At 38.2% G+C, this 13,503-nt stretch overlaps 1 protein-coding gene across 3 annotated transcripts in view; it reads right to left on the bottom strand.

Annotated features, from left to right (window-relative positions):
• Positions 1 to 1,205: 1,205 nt before the first annotated feature.
• CCDC117 (coiled-coil domain containing 117) overlaps positions 1,206 to 13,503 on the bottom strand; it is a 16,391-nt gene continuing 4,093 nt past the window's right edge. For 2 of the 3 annotated variants that reach the window (XM_006890474.1, XM_006890475.1), the window contains 3 exons: positions 6,552 to 6,779; positions 4,927 to 5,064; positions 1,206 to 1,443 (listed from right to left, as the gene is read on the bottom strand). In XM_006890474.1, the coding sequence (XP_006890536.1) occupies positions 1,206 to 1,443; positions 4,927 to 5,064; positions 6,552 to 6,779 (604 nt within the window). The remainder of the gene's footprint in view (positions 1,444 to 4,926; positions 5,065 to 6,551; positions 6,780 to 13,503) is intronic. The other variant, XM_006890476.1, reaches the window with a different exon arrangement.

Genomic DNA, 13,503 nt, shown 5'->3' with positions numbered 1-13,503 from the left:
GAATTGGAGTGATCCTCCTGCTCTGTGATGAAAGGGTATTTTTCTCAATTACAAATTCTAACAGGTATTTGGTTGTAGTAAAGAAACTCATTTTCCTATGCACTAGAGACCTTTGTCACACAGAAGAGCTCTTCCTGAGAAATTAAAAACTTCAACCATGGTTATCCCCAAAGACCATCTTGAGCCTGGTTTAGGTATTAAAGAAGTGAAGGCTCCCTGAGAACAGGAAGCTCCTTCTAGTAACATTTCACCTCACTGCACAATACTTTTAAGCACCACACAAACTGGCTATCTCAGTAACACTTGTCTCTATGTTCTCAGTTATTTTCTAAACTACAATTTTAGAACAATACAAAATCCCAAAACTTTAACAAGCTAATACTGGTATAACGCTTCCCCCTCCCCATTTCAGGTTTCACTGACACAGCATTTCCTTAGGATGCTTTTCCCATAGCCAGTATGCACATGGGTAACTTTAGTCTTAACTATTATTCAAAGTTAACTGACTTGTAAACATTACTGAATAACCAGGCTTATAAATTATGTGGGGGAACCAAAGTGAAACAGTAGCACAAGGCAAAAAAAATAGCTCTGAAGGAAAACTCTTGTGTTTTCATAACCTTTTCAGAGGTGAAGAGACGAGCCACCATTACAACTGGCTATTATTAAATCAATACAGCTATTCTGAACTGACAACTAATAGGCAAGCTTCAAGGATCCCTTTCAACTTCTTAACAGGCTTAGCTACTGCTGTCTTTCCTCCAATTACATATAGTCACCACTGTAAAAAGAGCTGTCCACAGACTAAGCTATAGACTCAACTGTGAGTTGTAGCTATATTCCTTTCTTAACCCAACTAACCTATGTCAATGAGAATATTTTCCACCTCTGAATGGTTTAGCCAATCTAATAGGTAAATTAAGCCACTTTACTCATACCATTTCTGCATTTTCTTTTATATAGTGGCTGTGACTTTTCTTTAATAAAAGTCCCCTAAAAATAGCTTATTCTCTTGAGAAAAACTTCCTTGGCAAAAAGATGAGTTCAATAAATGGCTACCCAAATTGAAGAGTCTCACCCTATATCACAGGTGGAGATCTTACTACACCCGTTTCATAAAGCCTTTCAAGTTCCTACACAAGTATGCTCATGACTGAACACAGGAACCATGTAAAATCTGAAAACTTTAGTGTAGAAAATGGTTTCTAGAGTTCCATCTCCTCTTCTGTGCAAGCAGCTGTCTGCACACTCTCGTAAAGTGGCCCCCCTGATGGCCGTGCTTCCAAGAAGAGATCAGTTCTCTGAGGGAAGGCAGGGCCAGCAGCTGCATGCTTCGTCTGGCTCTCTCCTGGGTAGTTCTTAGCATCAGTTGATGGCTTTGGCTTATCAGCAAGGAGTTCAGGGAGAGGTTTCCAGAGCACCAGCTCCATGGAAGGGCGGCTCCTATGACATAAACCATGAATTTTTTAGAAAACAACTGATGGGAAAATAAAGAATTAAGTGCGAAAAGCTAAAGTTTGCTACTTAATAACTTAAGGTAGGAAGCGATGGCATTAAAATAGGAGATTTACAATTCAAACTGCTCTTCAGGAAGATCACCTAAATACATAAAATTCCAGAGTTGGGCATGTAATTCTGTAACTAAGGCACCTAGTTTTACTGGTACTTTTAAGTACAGCAGGGATCTGTGGATCTGTGGTGGCCAACCTAAAGGCACATGGTTCAAATCCACCAACTGTTCCTTGGGAAAAGATGGGCGAGTCATACATGGTCTCTGAAAACCTGAAGGATCAGCCAAGAGTTGGTTCCAACACAAGAATAAAAGCAACAATACATTAAAAAGTATTCAGGGGTTAATTTGGGGGCTCCCATTCTACATAGAGAAAAGTACCACCCCCACCCCCGCGCCTTCTTGACCTACCCTTCTTTCTTCAGGCTCAACACCTTCCCCTATTCAAGACCTGTACTACTTACTGCTTGAGGCTTTTTCTCTAGCCCCTCTAAGAGGGGTAATGGTGGAGATGGTCCCCAGCACCTCCTTTCTCTTTCCTTCACTTTTCTGTCATCTCTCCTACTCTGCTTCAGACTTCTAGGTTGTCAGTCTTACATCCAGTCTGCTGTTCTGGTTTCTAAGTATACAAGGGGTTCAAACCCCAACAATCCCTTTCTTTACCTTCTCTCTGGGGGTATATGGAAAGGACTGAAATTGTGGAGAGGGGGAGGTAGGAGGCACATCAATAAAGAGCAAACCACCAAGCTGAAAAAAAAAAAGAAAGAAAGAAAAAGAAGGCTTCCATTTAAGTTAGCTATTAAGGACAATGCTTTTCAGTTAAGGCAAAATGATTATGCACCTTCCCTGGCACTGATGGGTTTCTGATACCCAAAGACAAGTAAGTAAAAATGAAACACTATCAAAGAGTAACATTCTCAAAGGCTAGTTTACAGCAAAAAGTGCTATGTATTAGGCTGGAGGGCAACATGAACTCCTTACTCTTTATTATACTATTTACCTACTACTCTCAGGACTATGGAGCTTCATCATAACCTTAAGCTAGGACAAAGCTCTGTGATCTAAAAACCTAGCAGTAGCTGGAGCTCTAAGCACAACCACTTCTCTTGTATCCACAGGCAACAATGCCTAAGGGACCAGCCACGATCACGGGAGCTGGGGTTCTAAAATGCATTTTCAGTTCTCTGAAATGTATCTTCATTTTAAGACCAAATCTATTTATTTTCAAGATCTAAATACCTAAAAATGACCCTGGTGGTAATAGTTAAGAGGATGGCTGCTAACAAGAAGATAGTTCCAAATATACCTGGTAGTTCTGGTTTTGTGGGATAAAGATGTGAAGATAATGGCTTGGAAAACCCAATGGGACAGTTCTACTGTAGTGTTTCAAATAAATTCAACTGTGTCTAACAAAGACGAAAAATACCTAAACAGCATTTTCTAATTTGCATATTATTTTACACACAGAGTAACAACAATTTGGGATCTTTAGGCTCAAGATTTACCAGGCTTACAGGTCTAATAGTTCTTATGCTAATGGGCTCTGGGCTGGTGGTGCAGTTGCTATGTATGTCACAGTCTTTAACTAGGAGTTGGTGCTTTTAGTCTACCAGCTGTTTCACAGGAAAAAGATATTATCCTCCGAGAAAAGATTCACAGCCTCAGAAACCTGATGGAGGGTGGTCTCAAGTTTGGAACTGACTCAACAGCAGTGGGCTTTATATTTTTAATGTTTGCTTTCTAGTCTCCACTTTTACTCTCTTACAGTACTAACTGTCCCTAATGGATGCTACGAATTTTCTTCTCCCCTCTTTCTTCTCTAATAACTTAGGAAACCTGCTAAGGAAGCTCACCGTACTTAAATAGCTAGATATCTCCACAAAAGGCCCTGAGGAGCTACTCTGTGAGCGAGAACATGACTTTTGGTCTGTAATCTTATTTTTACTACTTTTTTTTTTATTTTTAATTTTTTTTTCAATTTTTATTTTATTATGTGTGTGTGTGTGTACCGTCACATCAGATCTGGATTCCAACTGTGAGCCTCTGGGATTGCAGTGCAGCTTCTTGCCACTAGGCCACCAGAGCTCCTCTTTTACTACTGTTTCTTAAGAATCATCATTGTTCCTAGATAATTGAAAGGGTTAGGTAAACAAGCAGTTTCAAAATGTGATTCCTATAACCTATCACAAAAATATAAATTAATGAACTCTCTTTTGCCATATTCTCTTCCCAAATACTAGATGCAGTGCACCTCCAGTGTATTTCAGGACTTCAATCAAGAATTAAGGCGGCAATATTTCCCATCAACAAGTGAATGGATAGAGAAGCTGTGGTATGTATATTCATACACTGGGATACTACGCAGAATTGAAAAACAAGGAACTTATAAAATATTATAGAAAATGGGTGACCATGGAGGACATTATGCTGAGTGAAATATCTTAGCCATAAAAGGACATGGCGAGCTCTGGTGGCCTAGTGGCAGGAAACTGCACTGCAATCCCAGAGGTGTGCAGTTCAAATCCACCAGATGCTCTGCTGAAGAGGGAGGAACAATCGCCTCCTGTACCAGTCAGATCCGATTTGACGGTACACACATTAATTAATTAAATCAATAAAAAAGACAAATAACGCATAATGCCACTGTTATAAAACAAGACTGACATGGAGAATGGGAGAAACTAAGAAAAGAGGGGATAAGTAATCAACACTGCATTGAAACAGATGAGGAAAAGAACTGTTCCAAAGGAATATATGATTAGGTATTATTTGCATGACAACAGCCCAGAATAAAAGATGCATAGAAAAGTGGACTGGGAAGGGAAGAAAGTGTGCAACAATGAAAGAATCTTTTTAAAGAGAAAAGCACACTGGGAGGGTGGGCTAGGGAGAAAAATGTGCAACAGTGAATGAATGGAAATCCAAGTTTTCTGTAAACTTTTGTTAAAATATCAATAAAAAATATATTATTTTTTTTTTAAAAAGGCAATACTTCAAATTTCTGCTTGTATAGCATCTACTCACACCAATAAACTAAAGAACAGGCTTGTCTCCGACAGGATAACTATAAAACCTGCTATGTTTTTGCTTGCCTGATTGTCAGAAAAAAAAAAAAAGGAATGACTAGGATAAAACAGGAACTGTCAGGGGAGCTCTGATGGCCTAGTGGCAAGGAGCTGCAACTACAATCCCAGAGGCGGACGGTTCAAATCCACCAGATGCTCTGCCGGGGAAGGAGGGACAATCTAATCTCCTCCTGTACCAGTCAAATCTGGTTTGATGGTACACACACATAAAACTAAACAAACAAACAAACAAAAACAAACAAACAAAAAACCCAAACAGGAACTGTCTAGATACACTGGGTTTCCCCTTTAAAGAACATAATTAAAGAGAAATCAGGCATCAAAACTTACATGGACTCAATCATTTTCTTCGTAAAGACTTCTTCAAATTCCCTCTTCAAACCTGTTTTCATCGTATCAGAAAGGACAAGACTGGGGAGATGGCTAATATTTCTGTCAGCTTCAACTTCTTCATCTTCATCAATTATCCTAATTAAGAGAAGGAAAAGTTATTTAGTCAAACTACTGTTACACTGGAGATATCTATCTATCTATCTATCTATCTATCTATCTATCTATCTATCTATCTATATCTTTACAGAGATAGATAGATATAGATAGATAGATAGGTAGGTAGACTGATTATGGGCTGACCTTTGAAAAATCCTAAGTAAATGTGTCTCAGAATGAGGGCAGCCAGGATGCTCCTTGACAGTGAAAATGGTGAGACACTGTCTCATATACTTTAGGCATGTTATCAGGAGGGGTTAGTCCTTGAGCAAAGATAACACAGCTGGTCAAGGAGAGATCAAAGAAAGAGAAGACAAGCCATGAGATGGACTGACATAGTGGCTGCAACGATGGGCTTTAAGCACAGCAAGATTATGAAGATGTTCCAAGACTGAGCAGTTCTGTTGTACATAGAGCTGATTCTTTGGCATTCAACAACACTATGCATTGTTGTAGCAAATGGGAAATCTTGTTTTTTGGTTGCAGGGTTTTTTTGTAAACAAAAACAACAAAAAAATCCAACAACCCCAACAAGTGCTGCAGTAAAAGTTAAAATCTAAACGTTTGGGTAAAAGCCCTCCTTGTGGTAACTACTGGGAGTGGGATGCAAGCTGCAACGACCAGGGCAGGACAGGTCTTTACAAAGTTTCTTTCTCTTTTTGAATGGGTATTGGTGGGAAAGTGCACAGCTGGAATCGTAACCAAAGGAGTCCAGAACTTCAATGGAATGAGCAGCTTCACGTAATGCCACTTCAGTAGTGATTTTAACTCAGTCTACATACCTCCCAAGAATGTCACCATCTCTAAATGAGAAACAATCCTTGTCGTCTCTAACTACTTTGGTGCCTCCATATTCTGGGAGAAGAAATATCTTCCAGAAAAATATCAAGTAAAATTATTGCAAACAACAGTACTAGCTGTTGGACCGGGATCTAAAGGAAAGGGTGGAGATGGTCAACTAGCTAGTATGAAAGTTGCAGTCAAGTTCTCCTCCCAGAATATGGAGGCACCAAAGTAGTTATAGATGACAAGGATTATTTCTTATTTAAAGATAGTGACATTCTTGGGAAATATGTAGACTGAGTTATACATGAAGCTGCTCATTCCACTGAAGTTCTAAAATCTTTCAACACATAAATAACCTCCATATGTCTTTTCCCTTTTATAATAAACTAGTAATATACAAACTAGGGGGGGAAGTTGGTGGGGAAAAAAGTATGTGTAAAAAGAGCCATGCAATAGGTCAAGTAAAAAAAAAAAGTTTTACGTAAGATATAATCAAATTTTTAAAGAAAGTATTGCAGAAAATTATCTCATAAATAAAAACCCTAAAGATTAAGATGCAGAGATAGTAAATGTTCCACTCTACTCTTTGAGACTTAGAGCTCAGGTTAACCTGCACAGTATACACATGGTGTGCCCCAATTTGTAAAGCACCATGTCTGCTCCATCAGTTGACCACTTACCTGTCCTCAATCTCCTGAAGCCTCCTTCGGGCAACTTCACACTGTGGTTCTACAGTTGTCTGATCCATTTCTTCACAGAGCACATCTAACATGCCAGGTGGAGAAAGGCTACCACCAGAGCATGGATTTACTCCATGACCCTCTACTTCCTGATGTGCACAAAGAATCCAGTCGGTAGGACCAGGAGAGAGCCCGGCTTCAGTCAGCCTTTTCTTTCTCACTGGGCAGCTGAAGAAAGAAGGGGGGAAATTTCCATGAAAACCCCAACTTTTAAAATTAGGTAGGAAAAAAAAAATGAAACGTGTATCAACCATCTTTGGATTCTTGTTTTTTTTTTAAAAAATATTATTAATTTTAATGAAAATTTACAAAGCCTCTGGATTTCCATACATTCACTGTTGCACTTTTCTCCCAGTCTACCCCCACCCTCCAGCTCGCTTTTCTCTTTAAAAAGTAAAAGAAAAATTTTTTCATTGTTATACAATCCCTCCCAAGTCCACTCCATTATGCCGCCTTCTTTCTGGACTCCTGTCATGACAATAATACTTAATCATATATCCCTTTTAAACAGTTCTTAACCTCATCTGTTTCAATACTGTATACATAATTTATTCCATCTTTCTCAGTCTCCCCTCAACCCCCATGTCAGTCCTGTTTTACAACAGTAGCACTGTGCAGTATTTGTCGTTTTGTGACTGAGATATTTCACTCAGCATAATGTCCTCCAGGGTCACTCATTTTGTATAATTATTTCATGAGCTCCCTGTTTTTCAATGCAGCGTAGTATTTCCATTGTGTGAATATACCACAGCTTCTCTATCCATTCGTTTGTTGACGGGCACTTAGGTTGTTTCCAACTCTTTGCTATTGTGAACAAAGCAGCAATAAACATGGGTGTGCATATAACTGCTTGGGTGCAGTTATGGTTTCTTTGGGGTATATTCCCAGTAGTGGAATTGTTGGGTCAAATTGTATTTCTATTCACAACTCTTTGAGAAAGTGCCATCGTGCCTTCCATAGTGGCTGCACCATTTTACACTCCCAAGAACAGTGAATAAGGGTTCCAACCTCACCAGCATTTATTTGCTGTTCTGTTAAATTTTGCTATTCTTACTGGGGTGAGACGATATCTCATAGTTGTTTTCATTTGCATCTCTCTTAGAGCTAAGGATTTTGAACATTTCTTCATGTGCTTGTTGGCCATCTAAACATCTTCTTTGGTGAAATGTCTGCTCATACTGTGCCCACTTTTCAATTGGGTTGTTTATCTTGTTGTGGTGCATCTTTGAATTATTTTTAAAAAAATTCAACAATGGAATACTACGCAGCACTCATAAGCAACAATTTTGAAAAATACTATATAACATAGGAGACACTGGAGAGCATTAGGTAGAGTGAACTAATCCAGTCTCATAAGGATAAATATTGCACTAGACCATTATTGCCAAAGTAGAAAGTTAACTAGTAAAACATGCATGGGAACCCAGATAGGGAAGGGAGGGACTAAGGGGCTGAGAGGGGAAATCAAAGGGTCACAAAGTTTTGTGGGTAGAGGGAGGGAGTGAAGGAATCAGGAACGATCAGTGAAAACTTGAAAAGATAGGATAATAGAGAGCATAGATTGATGGTGACTGATTTTATAATAATTTAATGTTTGGGAATGAGCATATGAAACAGAATGGGAATAAAGGAAATGTGTGAATCACAGTGTATATGAATGAAACAATTATATGCATTTTGTATGCAAACTAATATAAAATTATTAAAAAGCTTCAAAGCCAACCCACCCCAGACCCCTAGATTTTAGTGGACAGTGTACGATTCCAAGATAGAAAAAAAAAAAAAAAAAAAAAAAAAAGATAGAAAACCACTCATTCTTGAGAAAGCCTCCCCAAGATGCTTGCTCCCAACCACTCTGCCAAATGAGGCTGTACCTGAAGGATTTTCCTTTTTCAAATTAGAAGTGCTCTAAGTGAGAATTTAAAGTCATTCCTGCCAATATGCTTTGAAATAAAAAGACTTAAGTATCACAAATCAACAATTCAGATTTTGTCATACTGCTGTCCCCATTATAATGGAGAAGTGGTCTGGCAGCTGTTTAGAGAAAAAAATACATGCCTTTTCAGATTCGTCCCAAGTACTTATGTGTAGGTGGTACTGCTGATTCTCATTCTCCCCCAAAATGCCAGAGGCTCTCATATGGCTCTTTCAGTCCATCGCCAAAAACCAGGTCCATTTTTCTCCCACATTGCAACGTACTATATCTTTACTTCCTAGACAAATTCATAGTTGATAAAAACCTTGAGTTTATTTAATTCCATTTCTTTATTTTAGACATTTGGAAATGAGGACCTAAGAAAACGAAAACATTCCTCCAGAGCAACAGCCCCTATTCTCAATCAAAATACTGGGTGACAACAAGACAAGAACATACCTCTGTAGCCAAAATTCATTAATGGCTACTGCAGTTTTCTAATAGTGTAAACTGAAGCTCAAAGAAAGTAGCATGTATTTTACAAGGGGAAATTCCTATTCTGTGTTAAGACTGTGAAAATAAACATTCATGTGCAACAGTGAATGAATGGGGGGAGGGAAATTAAATGGAAAGAATATGCTGTAAAAAAAATTAAAAAAATAAACATTCAAGTCTCTAGTGATAAAAATCTGGGAAGTAATCGTTTTTGGGAGCCTAGATTTCTGGGACCTATTACATTATTGTACAACTTATAATACTCTGTGTGTGTATGTCTGTCTCAAATATTTTAATACATAGTTTTAAAATAAGAATAATAGCAGAAGATTGTCTAATAAAATAATGCCCGAGAATGAGGCAAAGTAGAACTCAAGGAGAAAGGCAAAATAGAATTGAGGAAGTTGTCTCTTCTAAGTCAAATCTACCTTAAGGACAGGGATGGAATAAAGCTTTCAGCCAGTTAAAGACCTTTGTTTGCTCATGTAATATGACTGAAAAGTGTACCTATACACACACAAGGAAGATCTGTTATAGAACCAGTATTCAAATTTATGCACCAACTATCAAAATTAGTTTTAAAAAATTATTTCTACCACCTCTGCAGACAGAAGAATTAATATCTTTGAATTGTAGTGTTGGAGAAGAAAGCTGAATGTTCCATGGACTGCTAAAAGAACAGACATGTTTTGGAGATGATGCCATCAGACTGCTCCTTGGAGGCAAAGATGATGAAGCTTTCTTTATCTCACATGCTGTAGCCATGTTACTAGTAGAGGCTATTCATTGGAGAGGGACATCATGCTTGGGAAGGTGGAAGGACAGCAAAGGAGAGGAAGACAATCAGGTGGCCTGACACAGTGACTGCCTGAATGCTGGAGATTGTGAGGATGGTGCAGGATAGGACAGGGTTCAGATCTGTTGTACATAGGGCCGCTATGAGTCATATTCAACTTGATGGCATCTAACTACTGCAGTCCAAAATGGACTGAACATGCAATCAGGATGCATTAATAATAACTAGTCATTGAAAGAAAAAGCTGAAAACAAAGAAGGCCAAGGGTTGACTTGGAACAGATCATTAACCAACCTATGTAAGGATTAAATGATGCTGATGAAAATTAGTAGTCTAAGCTGAAATGAAGGAATTGGCTAAAAAAACAAGGTTTCAAGAACTCACAAAGTATCAGTTATTTTAAAAAGTGGATAAAATCAAGACATGGTAATTTGTCTGTCAAGAAACATGAAAGACAGCTATCTAACCACCAACTGGAAGAAATTATATTATTTTCCAATTAAAAAAAAGTGACTCAGTAGAATACTGAAATTATAACACTATATCATTATTATCACATGCAAGTAAAATTAAGTTAAAATATGGGTAGAACAACCTATAGATAAGGAACTGCCAGAAATTAAAGCTGGATTCCAAAAAGGAAGAATGAGGATTATCAATGTCAATGACAGACATATACCAAAAAGTTTTTGTTTTACCAATTATGCAAAGGCATTCAATGATGTGGGTCATAATAAATTATAGATAAAAAGTAAAAAAATGTATATTCCAGGATACTAAACTGTTTTCATGTACCAAGATCAAAAGGCAACCAGCTGATTAGCATAAAGCAGCATTACATGGTTTTAAATGAGAAAAAGTGTGCATTATGTTTATATTCTTTCACCATACTTTTTCAAGCGGTGTGCTGAGAAACAATCCTAGGTCCTGGATTACATGAAGAGTGTGGCAGGAGGATTAGAAGACTCATCAACAACCTGAGAAAAGCAGAGGACACAATTCCACAATCAAATCCTTGTGAAAGACCAGTTATGACAACAAATATATATTGTAATGAGCAAATCCCCTATCAAAGATCTCTTTTAAAGTTTTAAAAAGCAAGAATACCATTTTAACAAAAGATGGACAAAATAAAAAAGAAGACTGAAGAACTGATACATTTGAATCATGCTGCTGGTGAAGAATACCTGGGATTGTCAAAGAACAAGTAAGTCTGTCTCAGAAAAATACACACAGAATGGTCTGTAGAAGGATGGGAAGACTTGCTAAGACCCTTAATGGGATGCAGTGGCACAGCAGGTACAAAGGGCAGTCAGACCATCAAATGTCATACCACAGGGGGCACAGCAGAGTGAGAGGATGACCTACGTATAGTTCTGTTGTCCACAGGTCATTACGAATTAGAACCGATGGGATGGTTGGTATCTAATAACACAAAAGGGACTATAGTATAGAGACTATATGTAGACTGTAGAAAGTTGTACTAAGCCAAAGGCCACACTTCTCTCAAGGTTTCACTAACGGCTCTTTCAGAAGAAAGATGTGCAACCTCTTGTGTGATTTACAGCCTCTGAAAATCTGAAGAAAGATCAACTATTAGTTGGTTCCAACTTGGTGGTAATAAGAATATGAAAAAGAATAAATCTAAAGGTAATTTTATAGCACATCTAACATGTAAGTAAATAAAAGTGCTGGCTTCTAACTTCTTACCTTCGACATGACTTGGGTAAATTAATTATTTCATGTCTAAAGCTCTGCTCTAAGGGAGCTCTGGAGGCCCAATGATAAGAAGCTATGCTGAAATTCCAAAGGCATGCAGTTCAAATCCACCAGCTGCTCTACGGGAGGATGGGCAATCAACCAACCAAACCCCGTGCAATTTAGTGTCTCTGAAAACCTGCTGGTTAGTCAGCTATGGGTCAGTTCCAACTTGAGAGCACACAATAAAAACAAGGAGCCTGCTTTGCAAATTCTAGGTTAATGATGTTGATGTTGTTATGTATCCTTGAGTCATAGAACTGACTCACAGCTGAGCCTCAGCTGGTTTTCAGAGGCAGTAAACAGTACAGGAGAAAACTGTTCTTTCTGCCACAGCGTAGATGTTGAATTTGAACCTAATGCTTTTGAGTTGCCACCGCATTTCCTTACAATTAAGCCACTAGAGAGTTCCCTAAAGTTAATGATGGCTAAGTAAAAAAGAAAATGTGGTGTTAAGACATCTAGGAACGAATAAGGAGCTCTGGTGTCAAGGTGTGTTATGGTCGTCTTTTCCACAAAGATTCACTGCCTCAGAAGCCTAACTGGAGACTGCTATGAGGTGTGACAGTTGTGTTGCCAACTCAAAGGCAAGTGGTTCAAACTCAGTAGTTTCTCCCAGAAAGAAAGATAGGCTACTCCCTCTCTCACAATTTATATATAGCCTCTAAAAACCTGCTAACAATCAGCTATGAGGTAGCTCATATATGATAGCACAAAAGACATGGCAGCAGGTTTCAGAAAATACTGGTAAGATCTATAGAAGTGGAGATTAGGCAACACACTTCTGGATTCCAGATCTTTAAATGGCTCCTTCCTGGGCTTCCACATGTAAATTAAAAACCATTAACCTTTTCAGTCACTCCTTCCCTCCCTTTAATTAAAATGCAAATGATAAATCTGGGGGAATTTTTCCAAGACAGAAAACACATCAGTAATTTCCTTAAAAAAAGACTTTTTGGAAACTGATGAGAGAATGACCATTAGAAAAAAAAATCTGCTTAAAAATATGAACAAGTCACAAAACAACTATCATCTCACCCCAGTCAGAGTAGCAAAATTTAACAGAACAGCAAACAACAAATGCTGGCAAGGTTGTGGAGAAAATGGAACTGTTGGTGGGAGTACAAAATGGTGCAATCACTGTGGAAGGCAGTATGGTGCTTTCTCAAAAAGTTGCAAATAGAGATACCATTTTACCAAGCAATTGCACTACTGGGAATATACCACAAAGAGACCATAACTGACATCCAAGCAGATATATACACACACCCATGTTTCTTGTGGCTTTGTTCACAATAGCAAGGAGTTGGAAACAACCTAAGTGCCCATCAACAAACAATGGATAGAGAAGCTGTGGTATATTCACACAATGGAATACTAGGCTGCATTGAAAAACAAGGAACTCATGCAATATTATTCAAAATGGGTGACTCTGGAGGTCATTATGCTAAGTGAAGTATCTCAGTCACAAAAGGACAAATACTGCATGGTGGCCACTGTTGTAAAACGGGACTGACCTAGGGGTTGCGGGGGAGACTGAGAAAGATGGGTTCAATAATGTATTCTGCATTGAAACAGATGAGGGAGAAAACTGTTTTAAAGGAATATGTTATTAGGTATTTTCATCATGACAGGAATCCAGAGCGAAGGCTGCATAGTGGAGTGTACCTGGGGGGAGCGATTGTAAAACAATTAAAAAATTTTTCTTTTGCTTTTCCAAGAGGGTAGTGTACTAGGGGGGAGGGTTGGGAGGGGAGAAAAGTGCAACAATGAATGAATGGAAATCTAAAGTCTCTGTAAACTTTCATTGAAATTAATAATAATTTTTTTTAAAAGGAACAAGTCAAACAAAATTAAACATAAATGATTTACAGAGATATTCCGTATCCTTGATAAATTACAAAAATTAATTCAATTTTTTAAGCTTT

The sequence above is a fragment of the Elephantulus edwardii genome, unplaced genomic scaffold (genome assembly GCF_000299155.1).
Source record: "Elephantulus edwardii isolate Elephantulus edwardi_28Jun2011 unplaced genomic scaffold, EleEdw1.0 scaffold00089, whole genome shotgun sequence".
Classification (NCBI taxonomy): domain Eukaryota; kingdom Metazoa; phylum Chordata; class Mammalia; order Macroscelidea; family Macroscelididae; genus Elephantulus; species Elephantulus edwardii.
Note: the sequence above shows the minus strand (reverse complement) of the source record. Positions and strands in the feature narration are given on the sequence as shown.